An 18,948-nucleotide genomic window follows, 5' to 3' on the forward strand; every position below is an offset into this window, starting at 1 on the left:
CTCTGCCACAATCTCAGTGAACGCAGGTGCATCCCAAGGCTGTGTGCCTAGCCCTCTGCTCTTCCCACTTTATACTTATGACTGTGTATCTAAGCACCTCTTCAATGCCATATTTAAGTTTGCTGACGAAAGGCTGAATCAAAGATGGTGATAAATCAGCATATAGGAGGCTGAGTGGTGCCATAACAACAACCTCTTATTTAATGTTAGCAAGACCAACGTACTGATTATTGACCTCACGAGGAGGAAACTGGAGGTCTGTGAGGCATTCATGGGGCATCAGAGGTGGAGGGTCAGCAACTTTAAATTCATTTTTCATTTCAAAAGACCTGTCCTGGGTCCAGCACGAGAGTGCAATTATGAAGAAAGCACAGCAGCACCTCTACTTTCTTGGGAGTTTGCAAAGATTCAGCATGACATGTAATACTTGGACAAGCTTCCATAGATGTGTGGTGGAGAGTGTATTGACTGGTTGCTTCACAACCTGATGTGGAAACAGCAATGCCCTTGAACGTAAATTCCTACAGAGAGTAGTGGATACAGCCCAGTCCATCATGGGTAAAGCCCTCCCCATCATTGAGTACATCTATACAGAGCACTGTCACAGAAAAGCACCATCCATCATCAGGGACCCCTAGCACTCAGGTCATGCTTTCTTCTCGCTGTTGCCATCAAGAAAAAGGTACAGGAGCTCAGCACTCTCACCACCAGGTTCAGGAACAGTTATTGGCTTTTAATCATCACACTCAACTTCACCTGCTTCATCACTGAACTGCTTACACAAGCTATGGACTTTTCAACTACCTCCCCCCCCCCCTCCCCCGCTCTGTATTTGCACCATTTGTTGTATTCTGCACACTGATTGTCTGCCCTATTGAGCATTGGCTGGTCTGCAGAAAACAGAGAGGGAATAAAAGGATCCTATTCTGGCTGGCTGCCGGTTACCAATGGAGTTCCACAGGGGTCGGTGTTGGGTCCGCTGCTTTTTACAATGTATGTCAATAATTTGGACTGTGGTATTAATGGATTTGTAGCTACATTTGCCGATGATACGAAGATAGGTAAAGGAGCGGGTCTCATAAAAACATTCTGAATGTTAGAAGGCCTGAACAGGTTAGATATGGCAGTAATTTCCCTCTTGATCCTAGGACAAGAGGGCACGACTTCAGGATTGAAGGATGTCCTTTTAAAACTGAGATGTGGAAAAATTACTTTAATCAGAGGGTGGTAAATCTGTGGAATTTGTTGCTTCAAGTGGCTGTGGAGGCCAAGTCACTGGGTGTATTTAAGGCAGAGATAGATAGGTTCTTGGTTAGCCAGGGCATCAAAGGGCATGGGGTGAAAGTGAGAGTGGGGATGACTGGAGGAATTGGATCAGCCCATGATTGAATGGTGGGGCAGACTCAATGGGCCAAATGGCCTACTTCTGCCCCTATATCTTATGGTCTATTGGTGCAATCTTTTATTGACTATTATGGTTATTGGATTTATTGATTATAGCTGCAAGAAAGTGAATCGCAAGGTTGCATATGGTGACATTAACACTTTGATAATTTACTTTAAACTTTGCTAAGCAAATGGTGGAATACTGAAAAATGCAGAGGATTAAAGGGACATGCATTTGGGGAATTTTGTTATCCAGTACCTAGATTGTAAAACAGGGTAAAGTATAAATTGCTTATAAAGCCAAGCTGTTGTACTGCTTGGGTCATTAGAGTTCTAGTCATTACCTTTTATGAGGGAAGCAAGAAATGGTAACATAAATCATTAATTAAATTCTGGACAAAATATATTTGTAATGATTGCAATAAAACAATTGTATTGTGAGGCTGTATTCCTCCTCAATTAGCGAAGAATTGTTAAAATTAATTAATCTGCCATTTTTTTTGTGACATGACAATGTGGTTGACTGTTATAGCCTGGTAACACAGTTAGGGTTCAGGATTAAATGCTGGAATTGCCAGGAGCAATTTAAAAAAATGACAGGAAAGTTTATTAAGGATATTTGCACGACTGAAGAAGTTTAACTTTAAAGAAAGATTGCATGGGATGATATTATTTTCTTTGAGAGGAGATTTATAAAATTATAAATCTCTAGAGGAATAATATATTACCTTTTGCTGACAGGATCAGTGGGCAAGGAGCAAAAATTTCAAGTAATTGATGAAGTGTGAGAGAGAGGGTTCATCTTAGAGAGGGTGGTGAGGGTCTGGAGCACACTGACAGAGTGGTACAAGACTGAAGCCTTCATTGTGTTTAGAAAGCATTTGGCTATGGCGTTAAAACAACCAAAATTTGGTAGGTGAGATTCAGCAGTGTAACTTTTCTTTAACTAGTACAGATTCAATAGGCCAAATAACCATCCCATGCTATACATTTCTATCATTCTAACAGGCTTTGATTCATTTCCCATTTGAGCTTTGATGGTCTGAAAATGCCTTTTTTAAATATGATGATAGCCATTAAAATGAGCATTAATATCACTCGTGTAGATGCAGCCACTTGGGATTGGGAAACCCATTTGAGAACAAAGTTCAAAGTTCAAAATTTCAAAGTAAAATTTATTATCATAGTACATAAATTTTACCACATAAAACCCTGAAATTCTTTTTCTGTGCTTAGCAAATTTATAGAACGGTAACTGAAAACAGGATCAAGGGATGAGAAACTGAAAATGTAAAAATAAATAAATAGTAATAAATAACAAGCTTGAAATAACAAATAAAGGACAGAGCAACAATGGTCCAAACTGCTTCGTCCATGAAAGTTTTTGAAGTGCTTGCTTTATATTTCATAATTGCAAAAGATTTATTTTGTCATGCTTGACTTATCATTCCTAAAAGTGGTTGTATGAAAAAGATGAATTCCATGAAAGGTAGGATTGAAATGTTGACAGTAAGCTGACTGTTGCTAGCAAGTAACATAGAAACATAGAAAACCTACAGCACAGTGCAGGCCCTTCAGCCCACAATGCTGTGTCAAATATGTACTTACTTTAGAAATTACCTTGGTTACCCATAGCCCTCTATTTTTTTTTAAGCTCCACGTTCCTATCCAGGAGTCTCTTAAAATACCCAATCATATCCACCTCCACCACTGTCGCCAGCAGCCCATTCCACGCAGTCACCACTCTCTGTGTATTAAAAGAAACTTGCCCCTGACATCTCCTCTGTACCTACTTCCAAGAACCTTAAAACTACCCACTCATGCTAACCAATTCAGCCCTCAATGCCTCTTATCATCTTGTACACCTCTATCAGGTCACCTCTCTTTCATCCGTCGCTCCAAGGAGAAAAGGCCGAGTTCACTCAACCTATTCTCATAAGGCATGCTCCCCAATCCTGGCAACATCCCTGTAAATCTCCTCTGCACCCTTTCTATGGTTTTCACGTCATTCCTATAGTGAGGCGACCAGAATTGAGCACAGTACTCCAAGTGGGGTCTGACCAGGGTCATATATAGCTGCAACATTACCTCTCAACTCTTAATCCCGTGTTTTATGAAGGCAAATGCACCGTATGCCTTCTTAACCACAGAGTCAACCTGCACAACAGCTTTGAGTGTCCTATGGACTCAGACCTCAAGATCTCTCTGATCCTCCACGCTGCCAAGAATACTATATTAATACTATTAATACTATATTCCGCCATCATATTTGACCTACAAAAATGAACCACCTCACACTTACCTGGGTTTAACTCCATCTGCCACTTCTCAGCCCAGTTTTGCATCCTGTCCCGCTGTAACCTCTGACAGCCCTCCACACTATCCACAACAATTCCAACCTTTGTGTCATCAGCAAATCTTCTAACCCAACCCTCCACTTCTTCATCCAGGTCAACTATAAAAATCACAAAGAAAAGGGGTCCCAGAACAGATCCCTGAGGCACGCCACTGGTCACCAACCTCCATGCAGAATATGACCCGTCTACAACCACACTTTGCCTTCTGTGGGCAAGCCAGTTCTGGATCCACAAAGCAAGGTCCCCTTGGATCCCATGCCTTCTTACTTTCTCAATAAGCCTTGCATGGGATACCTTGTCAAATGCCTTGCTGAAATCCATATACACGGCATCAATGGTTCTGCCTTCATCAATGTGTTTAGTCACATCCTCAAAAAATTCACTCAAGCTCGTAAGGCACGACCTGCCCTTGACAAAGCCATGCTGACTATTCCTAATCATATTGTGCCTCTCCATCAACTTACCAACCACTGAAGTAAATAGGATTGTTGTTTCTCTACTACTCTTCCCTCAAGGATGTACAGTACATGGATGGATTTTTCCATACCAATTTATTAACAAACACTAACAATAGTGGAGGTACAGAACATAGAACATTACAGCAAAGTACAGGCTCTTCAGCCCACAATGTTAACCTTCTCCATGTCAATCTAACCAATCATCTAAGAAAATGATAAAAATAAAATATTTCTTCCAGATTAACTTGATTAAATTCCAGTATGATCTTGGAATTAATTTGTTTTCTACTGGATGACGTTAATACTACATAACAGTTGACTAACACAGCCTGGACAACAATTATCACCTATTCAGAGTTTAACAAACCAATAGGAATGGCAGACACACACAGACACACAATTCTAAGTTGCACTGATGATGTTGCCTCGCTGGGTAACTAAACATCTGTAAGCTAACAAGCCAGCTCGGCCAGCTACTCAACAATAATTTTTCTCTATCCTATTTTCTCTATTAGTTTTCCAGATAACCAATGGTTTCATGTTGGCTGGAAGTGCCCACATGCCTTTCTGAAATGGTCAGTATCTATGTGCTTGGTAACTAGAATTGCCAGCAACATTAATGACCATTTCCATACACACATATAAATTTTACAGTAGAATTCACTGGATGATTGACATCTCACCTGTTTAATAAAGAGCTCTGACATGATATCTGCTAAGGTTTTTTTTTCTCCATTCATTTTGATTTTGTATGTTTTTTTAAGAAAAACTATTCTAAGCAGATTTGATGCAAGGTGTGTATTCCTGTAGCTTGTGAGTGATGTTGCTGTCAGCAAACACCAAACAGAACAGATTGAGTGCATGCTGTACCATCACAGTAGCTGCAGTTTAAGTCAATCAAATCGTCCTGTGGTTATGTGACCCAGCCTACATAGTGTTGACGTTATTTACAGCAGTGCTTGATATAAAAGGAGCATCACTTCTGCTCAGTGTATGTTCCAGCATCACATCAAACCACTAGCTTACAATGTGTTCAAGATTCAGCTGTTAAACTTTAGTCCAGGTGATTTGAACTAAAGTAAAGATCTGAATTAAAGGAAGCTAACGTAACCTCTCTGATTGTAAAACTAATTTCATATGTATGAAGCTCAGGATGTTTCAGCTTCCATATCAATCTAATGTGCGTATTTCCATTCCTGATCTATTTTTGTAGATTCTTTAAAAATAAATTTTAAATTCAATGTTTTTTCTTCCTGGCCAACCATCTGTAAGAACTAGAACATAGAACATTAAAGCTTACAGCACATTACAGGCCCTTCTGCCCACAATGTTGTGCCGACCATGTAACCTACTCTAGAGACTGCCAGTTCTTCAAATAGATTGGATATTAACCCAAATTGATGTTATTTCAGTTGGGAGATGGCACAGATCCCCAAACGAAGTTTCAGCTTTCCTGTCTAGACTGGAGAATTCTACAATATGCTGGCCACTAAACCCTTGCTAGCACTTTTCCTAAAGTTTCCATGCTTTTGCAGCCAACTGGAAAATCTGTGTTCAAAAGCTGGAATTATACAAGATTGCATTTAAAGATAACCATTTAAAAAGCAACTATTTCTCCCTCTTTTCTTCAGGGGGCTTCTGTTCTGATGATGCTGAAGAATTTATTGAATGAAACTATTTTCCAGCAAGGAATCAGGCAGTACTTGAAGGAACATATGTATCAGAAGACAAAAATTGAAGACTTCTGGAACAGTATCAGTAAAGTATGTATCTTTCTCATAATTATTGCATTTTCAATTAAATATCAGATGTAGAAGTAATAAAGAGGGCAAAAATTGTTGGAAAGTGGCATAATTTCACTCTTAGCAGTCCAGTTTGAGGTGGTGAATAGGTACCTATTATTCTGGGGAACATGGTGACTTGCCCTACAAAACATGCCATTGAAAAACAATGAGATGGGAGTAGGTCTTGAGTATCCTGAATCTCCTCTGTGGTTCTTTAAGCTGCCTGACTGCCCCATTCCCCCAACCTCTCATTCTGTTAGTCTCAAAATCTATTGCCTCCCCACCAACCTTGAGTTGTTCAGTAAGTAAGCATCCACAGAGAATTCCCATGATTTTTAACAATTCATGTGAAGACATTCTTCATCACCTCAGTCCTATACACTGTGTTTTAAACATTTAATATAAAGTGTCTTTGCTGGAAATATTAAATAGAAATTAAAAGTCTGAAAGTTCCTGCTGGAACAGGCAGCATCTTCCTGGCCAACCAGTAAGGCAAAGTTTACGTTTCAAAGTCACTGACTCTTCATCCAAATTGCTTCAGTGAAATTCCTTCAACATTTTAGGAACAACTTCTTCCTTTCCACCATCAGATTTCTGAACAGTCCATGAATGCATAAACACTACCCCACCATTTTGCTATTTCCACACTATTCAATTATTTGTATATATTTCTTACTATAACTTGTAGTAATCTTTTAATGTATTGCACTGTTGTTGCAAAACTACAAATTTCACAATATACAGTACTCTACAGAAGTCTGGGCACATGCGTATAGATAGGGTGAGGCCCCATGTGCCACTAGCGGTTCAGACGACGATATAGTTAGGGTGCCTAAAACTTTTGCATAGTACTGTATTTGTCAATGTGGAGCAGAGAGGGAGTGTGTAAATCTGACAGGAGCAAAGAATGTTGAGGGTGGACGGCTGAGGGAGGGATAGGTAACAGGCAGCAAAAAAGGAGTGCTGGGGATGGTGTGGCACAGGTGTAGGCACACCCTAGGTTCAAGGTACATTTATAATCAAAGTATGTATGCAGGGTACAATTCAGACTCATCTTCTCCAGGTAGCCATGAAACACAGAAAAGCAAGGGATCCTTTCAAGAACTGCAGATTTGTATATAAAAAAAATCATGCAATTGGCAACAAGAACGTCAAGCAATCCACCCCCTCGCGCAAAACAAAACAAATTGCATGGAAGGCAACAAGAATATTGAACCCTCCAAGTGCAAAAAAGAACAAATCGCTCAAGCAGCAAGAAGAAGCAATGGGCAAAAACAGAATATGAAACTATAAATCTGAAAGAGTCAAGTGAACTGCAGTCCAGTCCATAGATTGCATACCCAGAACCTTGGTACCATCCTCTGAGGGCATCAAGAGAGGGAGAGAGAGCAACCATTCAAACACAAGGGCCTTCCCTCAGGAGCAGAGAGGGAGCGACACCATCACGTGCAAACGCCTTCCTCTGGCAGCAGCAGCGAGAAGCTGGTAAACAGTGCTGAACACTCGCTGGCTTTCTGTACTCACCGTGATGTTTCAATCTTCCTCGACACTAACCTCTAACCAGCCCTCGGAGACACTAGGCTAGGTAATTTGATTCCAAATAATTGGTTTATTAATCATTACAGAATATCTATCTGGTGCTTCCTGCTCCCTCTCCTTTCCCTTTCTCTTTTCCCAACCACGATTCTCTCTCCCTGCCCCCTTCCCATTCTCAGTCACACTATCAGAATCAGTTTTAGCATCACTCAGATTTGTCATGCAGTTTATTTTTGAGGCTGCTGTACAGTGCAATGCCTAAAATTAGTACAGTGCTGTGAAAAGTCTTAGGAACATACACAGTATATAGCTAGGGTGATGAAGACTTTTGCACAGTATTGTAGGTTGGTGCTAATAAACCTGATTCTGATTATAATCTTACAAAAACTCTACAAAAATAATTAACCAAAAATACTGATCTTCATCTGTGTAATCTAGGTATACCTTGGTCTGATCTCTTGGTGCATTGTATTTTATTTCACAGGTTGGAAATGTGGATTTAAATGTGAAAGAAATCATGGAAACCTGGACACGACAGACAGGATACCCAGTGGTCACTGTCAAATTAGATACCACTGCCAGTCAAATCCACCTCAATCAAACACGTTTCCTCAGGACCTCTCATTCACTGAATTCATCATCCTCCTCCTATTACAGGTACAACTACCCACTTACTGAAACTAATTTTGATGATTTAAAATTCTTCCCAGAGATTGTCTAATGAAGGATATGCACAATTTGTTTTTCCCCCAAGCTGTTCCTGTTCCACCTGAGCTTTAAATTGGTCATCTAGGGACTTTGCGTTGTATATCAATACAGATATAAGGGGATTACACTGTTTAAAAGTGATGTTATCTACCCATTGAATAGATAATCTATTACAGCATGAGCTGTAACAGTATGATTGATTCTCGTTATTGTCCGTAAGGAGTTTGAACACTGTCTTCAGGACCACGTTTCCTCCAGGTGCTCCAGTTTCCTCCCAAAGTCCAAAGACATAGAGTCAGCGTGTGGTGGGGATATATTGTGGGTGTCAGCAACACAGCTACACCTGCGGCTGCCCAGCGTAATTCTTGATGATTTGATTTGACACAAACAGCACATTCCACTGTATGTTTCATTGTAGATGTGACAAATAAAGTGAATCTTTAAATCAGTAGTTTTTCCAGGAAAAATATGTCAGCATAGACATCTTCAAGGATTTAATCCTGATTCTCGTGATAAAACTGAATGTGACGTGAAAATTTTAGGTGAATTTTAAGAAGGTAAGATTCCTTGAAAGGGGGTTCATAGATTGTGTGTACTTGAACCTGGTAGTGTAAGTCCTGAGGCTCCTGTACCACCTTCCTGATGGTGAGAAGAGAGCATGACCTGGCTGGTGAGGATCATTTATGATGGATGCTGCTTTCCTGCGATAGTGCTGTATGTAGATGGACTCAATGGTGGGAAGGACATTATCCATGATGGACTGGGCTGCACACTACTTTTTGTAGGATTTCCATTCAAGGGGATTGGTGTTTCCATACCAGGCCGTGATGCAGCCAGTCAATATACTCTCCACTACACATCTGTAGAAATTTGTGGAAGCATTAGAGATCATATGAGACTTTGTAAACTGGTAGATGTGCTGCCAGGCTTTCTTCATAACTATACTAGCCCTAATGCACCCAGGGCAGATGCTGTGAAATAATAACACCATAGAATTTAAAGTCATGGATCCTCACCTCCTCTGATCTCCTTCTGAGGACTGGTTTATGGACCTCGAGTTTCCTTCTCCTGAAGTTAATAATCAGCTCTTTTGTCTTGCTGACATTGCGAAAGAGGTTATTGTTGTCGTGGCACCACTCAGCCAAATGGCATTGGGGCTGTGCTTAGCCTTACAGTCATAAATATAAAGCAGTCTCCTTAAGGTTATTATATCTGGGAATCATGGCGGGGATAGTCTCTCCCTATCTATTAAATACTCAAAATGGTGTGTGTCCCTGAAAGCTAAGTCCAGTTTCTTGCCTGACTATAGCTCAGGCAAGCCATTTCTACTGACAGAAGGGGCAAAGGCACGTTACTGACACCTTAAACCTCAGACTAATGATGATCGTCAGTCATAATTGGCAGCCCATCTCGCAGAATTATCTCAAACCTCCACACACTTCTAGCTATACCCACGCACAGGGGTGGCTTCAGGAGTAAATCCTGAGGGAGAAGTCCAGAGTTAGTGTCCCTAAGGCAGTCCTACATTGAGTTCAATGTTGACTGGTAAACTCTGTGACAGTACTGGTATCAAACTGTATTAGTCTCTGAAATTCCTTTGGATTTGTCAGCTGCATGGAGAGGAGGAACCTGCTACTTGGGCAACAGCTTGCTCTCCATATTGTACTGCCCTGGCTTGCGTATCACGAGAAAAGCTGGGGCGCAACATCCAATGTCGACACCAACCAGCTACTTCTGGATTTTGAAAAGAACTTAGCTCGCCCCTTAGAAAATATACAAGCTCTATGTTTATGAAGATGTAATTGCTTACTGAAGTCAGGGTTACTATAGTAGTTCTCTACTGAGAATTCACATTCAATCTTCCCATAATTCTGTCTGCAGCTGTTAGCAATGACTACATGCCACGTGCAGATTTGCATAACTGACGTTCCACTAATCTATTGTGTTTTATGGAACTGAAACAGCAAAGGCAATAAATGATGTGCATGTAGTACAAAGGAGTGGATGTAAGAAATTGGGTATTTTACGATTTCTGTATTAAGAAATGGCATACTACATAACATAATTCAATGTGTTATAATTAGCTTAACAGGGCAGAATTCTTCTAATTATGAGTGGAAATATGAAATACTTAGTTCATTCTTCTTTAGCATGACAGGTTTGGCTCTTTATAGTTTTGTGAACCCAAGATTAAAAATAAACAATATTTTCTCTGAATTCTGTTTCCATTGAGTCTGCTCTTTTTTTTAACATTTCAATAATTCTAACAAAAGTTAAGTTAATTGAAGCTTTCATGTTATTTTTAGTCACCTGTGGCACATTCCACTGACATATATAACCAGCAGTTGTACAGACTATGAACAGCCGAAGTGCATCAAAAAGTGGCTCCTTAAGAATAAAACTGGTAATTCTCTTTCACTTTTCCTCTTTTTTTGTTAAACTGTACTTGGCAGCTTTAACTGGGACTTTGGTGATTAAGAAAGCACGTTTCACATGGGTTACGGTTTTTATCTCAGATGTTGATTTGCACTGCAGAAGTATACATTGATTCAGCATTGAATTATCTCCAAATCTGCATCTTTGTATAAATACTGATATCTTTATTAGAATTCAACAATTTACATTTTGAAAAAAATTATGTCCTTTAAATTGTTAACAAGTACATTTTATTTATTCCTAGATTGTTGCTTTATATTAACAACTTGTCAAGTTTTGTATTTCAGTGTTTGTGGACTTCTGAGTAATTTTCATTCTTGCCAAATAATGCACAAAATTTACTTTCTGAAACAATGTCACTCTACCCCTATTTATTAATGCTGATCAAATAATTGTATTTATTTAGCTAAATGTATCAACCAAAATAAATACATTTGTATAATTGGTACAGCCATCAAGTAGATTACTGTTATGTTTTAAGGAAGTAAGATGTTTCTTCCAGACCATCAAAGAAAGCTAAGCTATACTTATAGTTCATAAAAAAACATTTAAGAAAATAGTGATAGGAATTTGCCACTCAGCCCCTCCGGCCTGCCCCACCATTCAATATGATTGTTGCTGACCTACCCAAGGCCTCATTTCCTCTTCTATGCCAGTTCCCTGTGGTCCTCTGTATTTATGATTTAAATCTTTAAAGTTCTGGTATTGTAATGGCACAGAATTATTGTAATAGGTAAGTTACTGGACTAACAATGAGATTTCTGAACTGTAACTTTTGGAGCACTGTACTGCTGTTGCAAAAAAATGCCAAAATCCATGACATATGTGAGTGATGATAAACTGGATTCTACAATGGGTCTCTATTGCGCATTGCGAATAGGAAGGGGGAAGGGGGCAGGAGAGGGAATCATGTTTTGGAAAAAGGGGAAGAGAGATGTGAGGGAGTAGGAAGCACGAGAGAAGACATCCTGTAATGATCAATAAACCAATTGTTAAGAATCAAAGAACCGTGCCTGGTGTCAATGCAGATAATCTAACGTTTGGGAGCAATAGACTAAGGAGGACAAGGGCTGGTGTTAACGGCAATGTCCAGATCCCTTGAATTAATAACTTGGAGGAAAAATGTAATGTGATGTGGTTTAACATAATGGCAAGTTCTAAAAATGTATTTTATTTTCTATATACAGCCACTGTAGACAGTTTATTTAGTCATTGTTGCTTTTGAATTTACTACTTCCAGAAAAAATTGATAGGTGGTTTATTAACTGACATACAAGAAATGTAGCCCTGTATCCAAAATTTTAAAGTTTGATCTGCGATAGTGACATCATGGTAACACAAAACACTTAACCACAGTAACCTACGGAGAGTAAAAATTGATCTTACTCTACAGCTGTTGTTTGTACTTGTATAATAATACTGTGCAGTGAAAATTCACTACTTTTAGTAGTGAATAACCTCAAATAACCTCTGTTGGTCTAATGTAATCAATAGTTCAGCAATTGTTTTTAAATGTGTTTGCACTTTATTTTCCATTAGATACCATTGATCTTAAAGATCCAAATGTGACTTGGGTGAAGTTTAACATAAATAGTAGTGGTTACTATATTGTTGAATATGACAAGAGCAACACAGAGAAATTAATGGGATTATTACAGACTAATCATGAAGCTTTAAGTGATCATGACCGAGCGGACCTTATCTATAATGCCTTTCTGCTTGCAAGGTAGTTGATGCCTTTGGCTCTTTTATCATTCAGTGCTCTCTACAAATGTGTATGTTTTGTTATTGTTGTTAATTGAAGTCATGGAACAACATAGAAACAGACCCTTCAACCCAACTATTCCTTGCCAACCGAGATGCCCAACTGAGCAAATCACATGTTGGATCAGGATGTAGAATTGTTATTTTTCTAGTAGTTTTCTTATAATATAATTTCCCTGTGCTTACCTATAGTTTTAAGATCATCACCTATATATGTGTAATTGTTCAGTAAGTTTTCCAGAAAATAGACTATTTTGTATTTACAGGAAGCTTCTGGGTTTTTCTGTAATAGGTGAAGTGAATAAATTAAAGATTGTTAACAATGGAATGCCCCTTTATCTCTAGTATTTATTTTTGTTCTTGCAACATTTAATAAACTAGCTGTAACAACCAGGTTTTATATCTCATTCATGACTGGTGAAGCACCTCTGGATTTATGTCACAAGATCCAACATCTATTTGTTCCTGTTTGGTCAATATCCCTGTAAATCAGGGCTTCCCAACATTTTTCCTAACCGTGGATCCCAGCTGTACATCTTTGCTATCCAGATACCTGTTCAAATATCTTTTAAATAGTGTTGTTGTACCAGCCTCAACCACTTCCTCCGTCAGCTTGTTGTACATGTATCAGCTGCAATCCACTTGAGGAAATTGCCTCGAGTCACTTTTAAATCTTTCTCTTCTCATCTTAAACCTTTCTCCTGTAGTTGTTGATTCCATTTCCCTGGGGAAAAGTGAAAGATTGTGTGCATTCACCCTGTCTTTGCCCCTTTTGGTTTTATACACCTCTAAGAATACCCTTCAGCCCCCTACAATGAATAAAATCCCAACCTGCCACAATGCAAATTAAAAGCTTTCCAAATTGTGCAGATTAATGTGTTTTGTTATCCTTTAGTGTAGGGAACACGTCAATAAAGAAGGTGCTGAATATGACAAGCTATTTTAAGCAGGAAGCCAGCGCTATGCCATTATTTGAATTCCTGCGTTTGTTCTACAATATCTACAAGCTTGTGCAAATCAGAGGGGATTTCACAATCTCTAATCGGATAAAGGTATCTCTTTTTTTTAAAACCTTCATTATCTTGTTAATTTACCATGTCCCTGAGCAACATCAGAATCAGGTTTATTGTCACTGATCTATTTCACAAAATTTGTTGTTTTGTGGCAGCAATACGGAGCAAGATGTAAATATTATACACTCTGGAGACAAATAATATTGTACACTTGTATACGTGTATATGTTTTGGTCTTCAGCTGCTGTAGTCTATCCATTTCAGGTTCTGATGTTGATTGGGTTCAGTGGTGCTCATCTGCACACCACTACTGTAATGTGTGGTTATTTGAGTTACTTTAGTCTTCCTGTCAGCTTGAATCATTCTCCTTCGACCACTCTCATTAAAAAGGTGTTTTTTGCCCCCCAGAATTGCTGCCCACTGGATTTTTTTTTGGTTTGAACACAATTCTCTATAAATCCTAGAGAATGTTGTGCGTGAAAATCCAAGATCAGCAGTTCCAGAGATACTCTAACCACTCAAATCATCTACAGTCAAAGTCACTTGGATCACATTTCTTCCCTATCTGAACAACTGAAACTCTTGCCCATTTCTACATGCTTTTATAAATTGAGTTGCTGCCACATGATTGGTTGATTAGATATTTGCATGAATGAGGTGTACCTAATAAAGTGGTCGCAGTCAATGTAATGTAATCTGTTGCTTGTGGCAGCATACAGGGCAATACATAAAAATATCACATGCAGAAGAGGAATAGCAAGGCAGTATTGTTGGGTTTATGGATTTTTTGTAAAATTAGCATATTCAATGTATGACATACATCCGACAACCAGAGACACAGGCGGTACAGGAGATGCTGGAAATCTAGAGCAATACACAACAATGTGCTGGCAGAGAGCAGAACAGGCAGCATCTGTGGATGGGATTACATTTAACATTTTGGGCCAAGATTGATATTTGCCCAAAAAGTTATCAGTGCTGCTCAGTTTTTTTCAAAACCATTCATTTGAGAGCTAACATTCCTAGAAGAAAATTAATTTCACCTAGTTCAAATTTCAGTGTAGCAATACTGCAGGGTAATGGGCCACGCTGCTCAACATATATTTAACCTTGGCATAATCGTAGAGTAATTTTCCATGGCCAATTAACCCCTCTACTGGTGTGGCTATGGAATGTGGGAGGAAACCCATGTAGTCCTGAGGAGAACATGTGAAATCCTTACTGACAGCACCAGAATTGAACTCTGAACTCTGACTCCTTGAACTGTAATAGTGTTACACTGCTACACTACCATGGCAGCCCAAATGGATGTTGTTGGTAAGCTTTTTAAATAGAGAATGGTGGGTGCATAGAAACCCTACCAGCAATGATGGGAATGGCAAGTATTCAAGGGAATTTTTAAAACTTTTTGATAGGCACATGGATGCTAGAAAATTAGAGGGCAGTGTATGAGGGAAGTGTTAGGCTGGTCTTAGAATAGTTTAAAAGTTAACACAATATTGTGGCCCAAAGGGCATGGACTGTACTGAACTGTTCTATCTTCTAGACTGTCCTCCATAACCATCACCAACTGCAGCACACCAGCACTAGATGCATTTATTTTCCTTTGTGTATTTTATATATGTGCTGCATGTGAAACAAAAGCCTTTCCAAGAGCAATCCCAATTCAATAGCATGGGACACTTGATTCATTTAATTTCTATACATTGTGGCCCACAGCTAAATGATGTACTGCATAGCTGATAAATCTCTAGCAAACTGAAGCCGATTAATATAACTGAGGAAAAAATAAAATGTCTTTGTCATTATTCTCACAATTCCATTAAAATCTATAATTTTGAAAATGCTACTTTTTTAAACTTTCACATTCAAGATTGTTTTGTGTCATTTCTAGTGCACAAGTGTAAAGGACAATGAATTCATTGTTACTCTGGATCTGATGCAACACAAAAGCACAATAAGATAAAGAACACATTAATAAAAGATACAAAAATACATAACATTTATCAATAGATTGTATGTGCCCAAAAATGACGGTGGGCACAGGAGAGTCAGTATGTAAGGTAATTCAGACAGGAAATGATAAAGTAGTCATGGTGTGGAGAGGTGGATTAGTGGACAGAGGTGTAGATCAGCCTTGCTGCTTGGGAAAAGTAAATGTTTTTGAGTCTGATGTTCCTGGCTTGGATGGTACATAGCCTCCTCCCTAATAGGTGTGGGTCAAACAGACCACGAGCAGCATGGGTGCAATCTTCATGATGTTACTGGCCTTTTTCCAGTACAAGACATAAACAATGCATAAGATAACATTTATCAATAGATTGCATGTGCATAGAGTGACGGTAGGCACAGGAGTGTCTGTATGTAAGATGACTGACAGAAATGATATTATTTTCTTGATGGGGTGTAAGCTGGTGCTGTAAGAACATGAACTCTAAAACCCACTGGATTCATATTCTCTGTAAATGGAACCTTTTTAATAATTATCTTTTCTGTACTCCCACCAGCACATAGAACATCACATCACATTACTGGCTATTCAGCCCATGATGTTGTACCTATCTTTTCACCTACTTCAGGATCGATCTAACCCTTCCTTCCCACATAGCCCTCCACTTCCACAGATTGGAATGTTTCTGAAATGTGATCACTGCTACTGATAAGCTGGAATATACTTCATCCACCTCATCCAAACTCTGTGTTTGTGTTACAGGATTATATTTTTGATATTTTTGGACAATTGATTGACCAACAAACCTGGAGTAGCAATGGTTCCATCTCTGAAAGACAACTTCGTTCCCAACTACTTACTGTAGCATGTGATTTGAATTATGATACCTGTGTTCAGAATGCAAGTGATCTGTTTGACAAGTGGATGAATTCTTCAGACTTCAGTGTGTAAGTAGCTTCAGTGACATTTGCTTCATGCTTTACGTTCAAGGGTCTATTTTGTATCTCCAGTAATTCTTTTATGTTCACACTTGTGGAATTTTATTGTTATATTTGAATTGTATATATACATTTTAAAATATCTTAAAATGTTATTTCACTAATCATCAAAACCAAAATCTCAGTGGGATAGTAAATCTAAATGCATCTGATTTATTACTAAATTATTAGATTTGGGTATGACTGCAAAAATCAAGTTTTACCAATATTCTGCGGTGACATTTCCTTCATGCTTTACATTCCAGGGTCTATTTTGTATCTCCAGTAATTCTTTTGTTCTCATACTTGTAGAATTTTATTGTTGCATTTGAGTTGGAGATATATACAATTGAATTGTATAAAAGGTGTAGCCGGGGGTGGTAATGGGGACAAGCTCCCACTGCTTATTAAATGCTCCCAATGGCATGCACCTCAAATAGTCTCTGACAGCCAGATTTGGGTCTGGCTGCAAAGGTTGGATTTTACCAAAATTCTGCATGTGTTATATTTATTAGTGTATTATTATGAGCTGAAATTGTTTGCATTCCATGTATCAGAGTGCTGTGGATTTTACCCCATGGTTATTTTATTCATAGATGGTGAAGGACAATTGCTCAAGAAAATAAGTTGTTGAAAGGCCTAGATTGGGTGGATATGGAGAGAATATTTCCAACAGTGGGGAAGTCTAGGACAGGAGGGCATAGCCTCAGAATAGAAGGATGTCCCTTTAGACTAGTCATGAGGAATTTCTTCAGCTGGAGGATGGTAAGTCTGTGGAATTTAGTACCACAGATGGCTGTGAGGCAAAGTCACTGGGTATATTTTAAACAGAGGTTGAGCGGATCTTGATTAGTGAGGATATCAAAGGTAACTGGGAGAAGACAGGAAAATGGGATTTAGAGGGAAAATAAATCAGTCATGTTCAAGTGGTGAAGAAGCCTCAATGGGTTGAATGGCCTAATTCTGCTCCTATGTATAATTGTCTAATCAACTTTTATGCCCTTTGCTAATTGCCCTTAAGAATGTGGTGATGAGTTGCGAGTGAAAATGCTCTGACAATCATACTGCTGAAGATTTTGAGAATGTAGACTCAGTAATGATGAGGAATGGTGAAGTATTTCGAAATCAGTATGTCATGAAAATGCCATTACCACGTGCCTGTTCTTGTTTTATTTTAGTCACAGATTTTGGTAGAATCTGTTAAAATGTAGTACAGTACTGTGCAGGAACAGGTTCTTCAGTCCACATGTCTGTACTGAACTGTTGCCTCTACGTGATCTATATCCCTCCATTCCCTGCATCTTAAAGGGCCACTGTTATGTCTGCTTCCACCATTACCCAGGGCAGAGGTAGTTCATGAGTTCATTGTCTGTTCAGAAACTCTTCCTCAAACACTGAGTGTGGGTCTTCATGTTCTTGGACCTCCTGTCTGATGGTAGTAATGAGAACAGAGGATGTCCTGGTGACAGGGTCCTTAATGATCAATTCCAACTTTTTGAGACATCACCTTTAGAAAATCTCCTCGCTGGTGGGCAGCCTGGTGCTGATGATGGAGCTGGCTCAGTTTGCAACCCTCTACAGCTTTATCTGTTCCTGTGGAGTGGACCCTCCATACCAGGTGGTGATGCAATTATTTAACTGATACCTGAATTAATTCACGAGTCGTTGATGACATACCAAATCTCCCCAAACCCCTCATGAAATATAATGAAATCTAAAGCGAGAAATAAAAGTATTCAGATGGTATAATTCACACATTTTGTTTAGGTACCAGTTTGGTTCCATTATTTTGAAGCTTAACTTAAGATGCATTCTTTTAATTAATAGAAAAAAAATCCCAGAATTAGACCTCATTTTACTTCTATATTGTCGTTTTTTCTAAAATGTCTCCATTTAAATTTCCTTTCTTTTTCCCAGTCCTCTCTCCTTTCTCCCTACTTCACCCTTTCTAAAATATCTGACTCAGTTGAGTTTTTTTTTTATTTGCAGGTTACCATCGGATCTAGCTGAGACTATCGTCACTGTTGGTGCCCGTACTGTTAAGGGCTGGACATTCATGCGCCAGATGTATAATCATTTGCAATCAGTGGCCGATCAGAGGAAAATACTTAAAGCAATGGCAAAAACCAACAATGCTGACCATCTGCTCTGGTTTGTAGCATGTTAAAACCGAGTAATAGTTTATTGAATTAGTATTATGTTCACAATCAACACAGGAGCAGTGCAGTTATTTTCCCCTTTTCTAATCTGTTCCATTAGAAATGCTCATCATGAAATAAAGCATATAACAGTACAGCACCAAAATGGGCCTTGTGGCCCATGTGTTCAGCAAATTAATTAAACACCTGACTAAAGGTTTGACTAAGTTAATCGCTTCTGCCCACACGTCAGTTTTGCTCTGTTCTCCGCACGTTCGTGTGCTTATCTCAGAGGCTCTTGGTTAAGTAAATGAATGTGCCTCTCATATTTGCTTCCACTACCACCCTTGGTAGTGCATTTCAAACTCTCACCACCCTGGGGAGAAGGATTCCAGCTGTCTGCTCTGTCTAAGCCTGTCATAGAGTCGTCTCAGGTGTCC

The 18,948-nt window shown here is 39.0% G+C and overlaps 1 protein-coding gene across 4 annotated transcripts in view; it reads left to right on the forward strand.

Annotated features, from left to right (window-relative positions):
• The window catches only part of LOC132393954 (leucyl-cystinyl aminopeptidase-like), a 95,947-nt gene that overhangs the window by 62,083 nt on the left and 14,916 nt on the right, over positions 1-18,948 (forward strand). For all 4 annotated transcript variants that reach the window (XM_059969449.1, XM_059969447.1, XM_059969448.1 and 1 more), the window contains 7 exons: positions 5,833-5,964; positions 8,006-8,178; positions 10,536-10,633; positions 12,205-12,391; positions 13,325-13,481; positions 16,156-16,340; positions 18,360-18,521. In XM_059969449.1, the coding sequence (XP_059825432.1) occupies positions 5,833-5,964; positions 8,006-8,178; positions 10,536-10,633; positions 12,205-12,391; positions 13,325-13,481; positions 16,156-16,340; positions 18,360-18,521 (1,094 nt within the window). The remainder of the gene's footprint in view (positions 1-5,832; positions 5,965-8,005; positions 8,179-10,535; positions 10,634-12,204; positions 12,392-13,324; positions 13,482-16,155; positions 16,341-18,359; positions 18,522-18,948) is intronic.

Source organism: Hypanus sabinus, chromosome 5, assembly GCF_030144855.1.
Source record: "Hypanus sabinus isolate sHypSab1 chromosome 5, sHypSab1.hap1, whole genome shotgun sequence".
Taxonomy (NCBI): domain Eukaryota; kingdom Metazoa; phylum Chordata; class Chondrichthyes; order Myliobatiformes; family Dasyatidae; genus Hypanus; species Hypanus sabinus.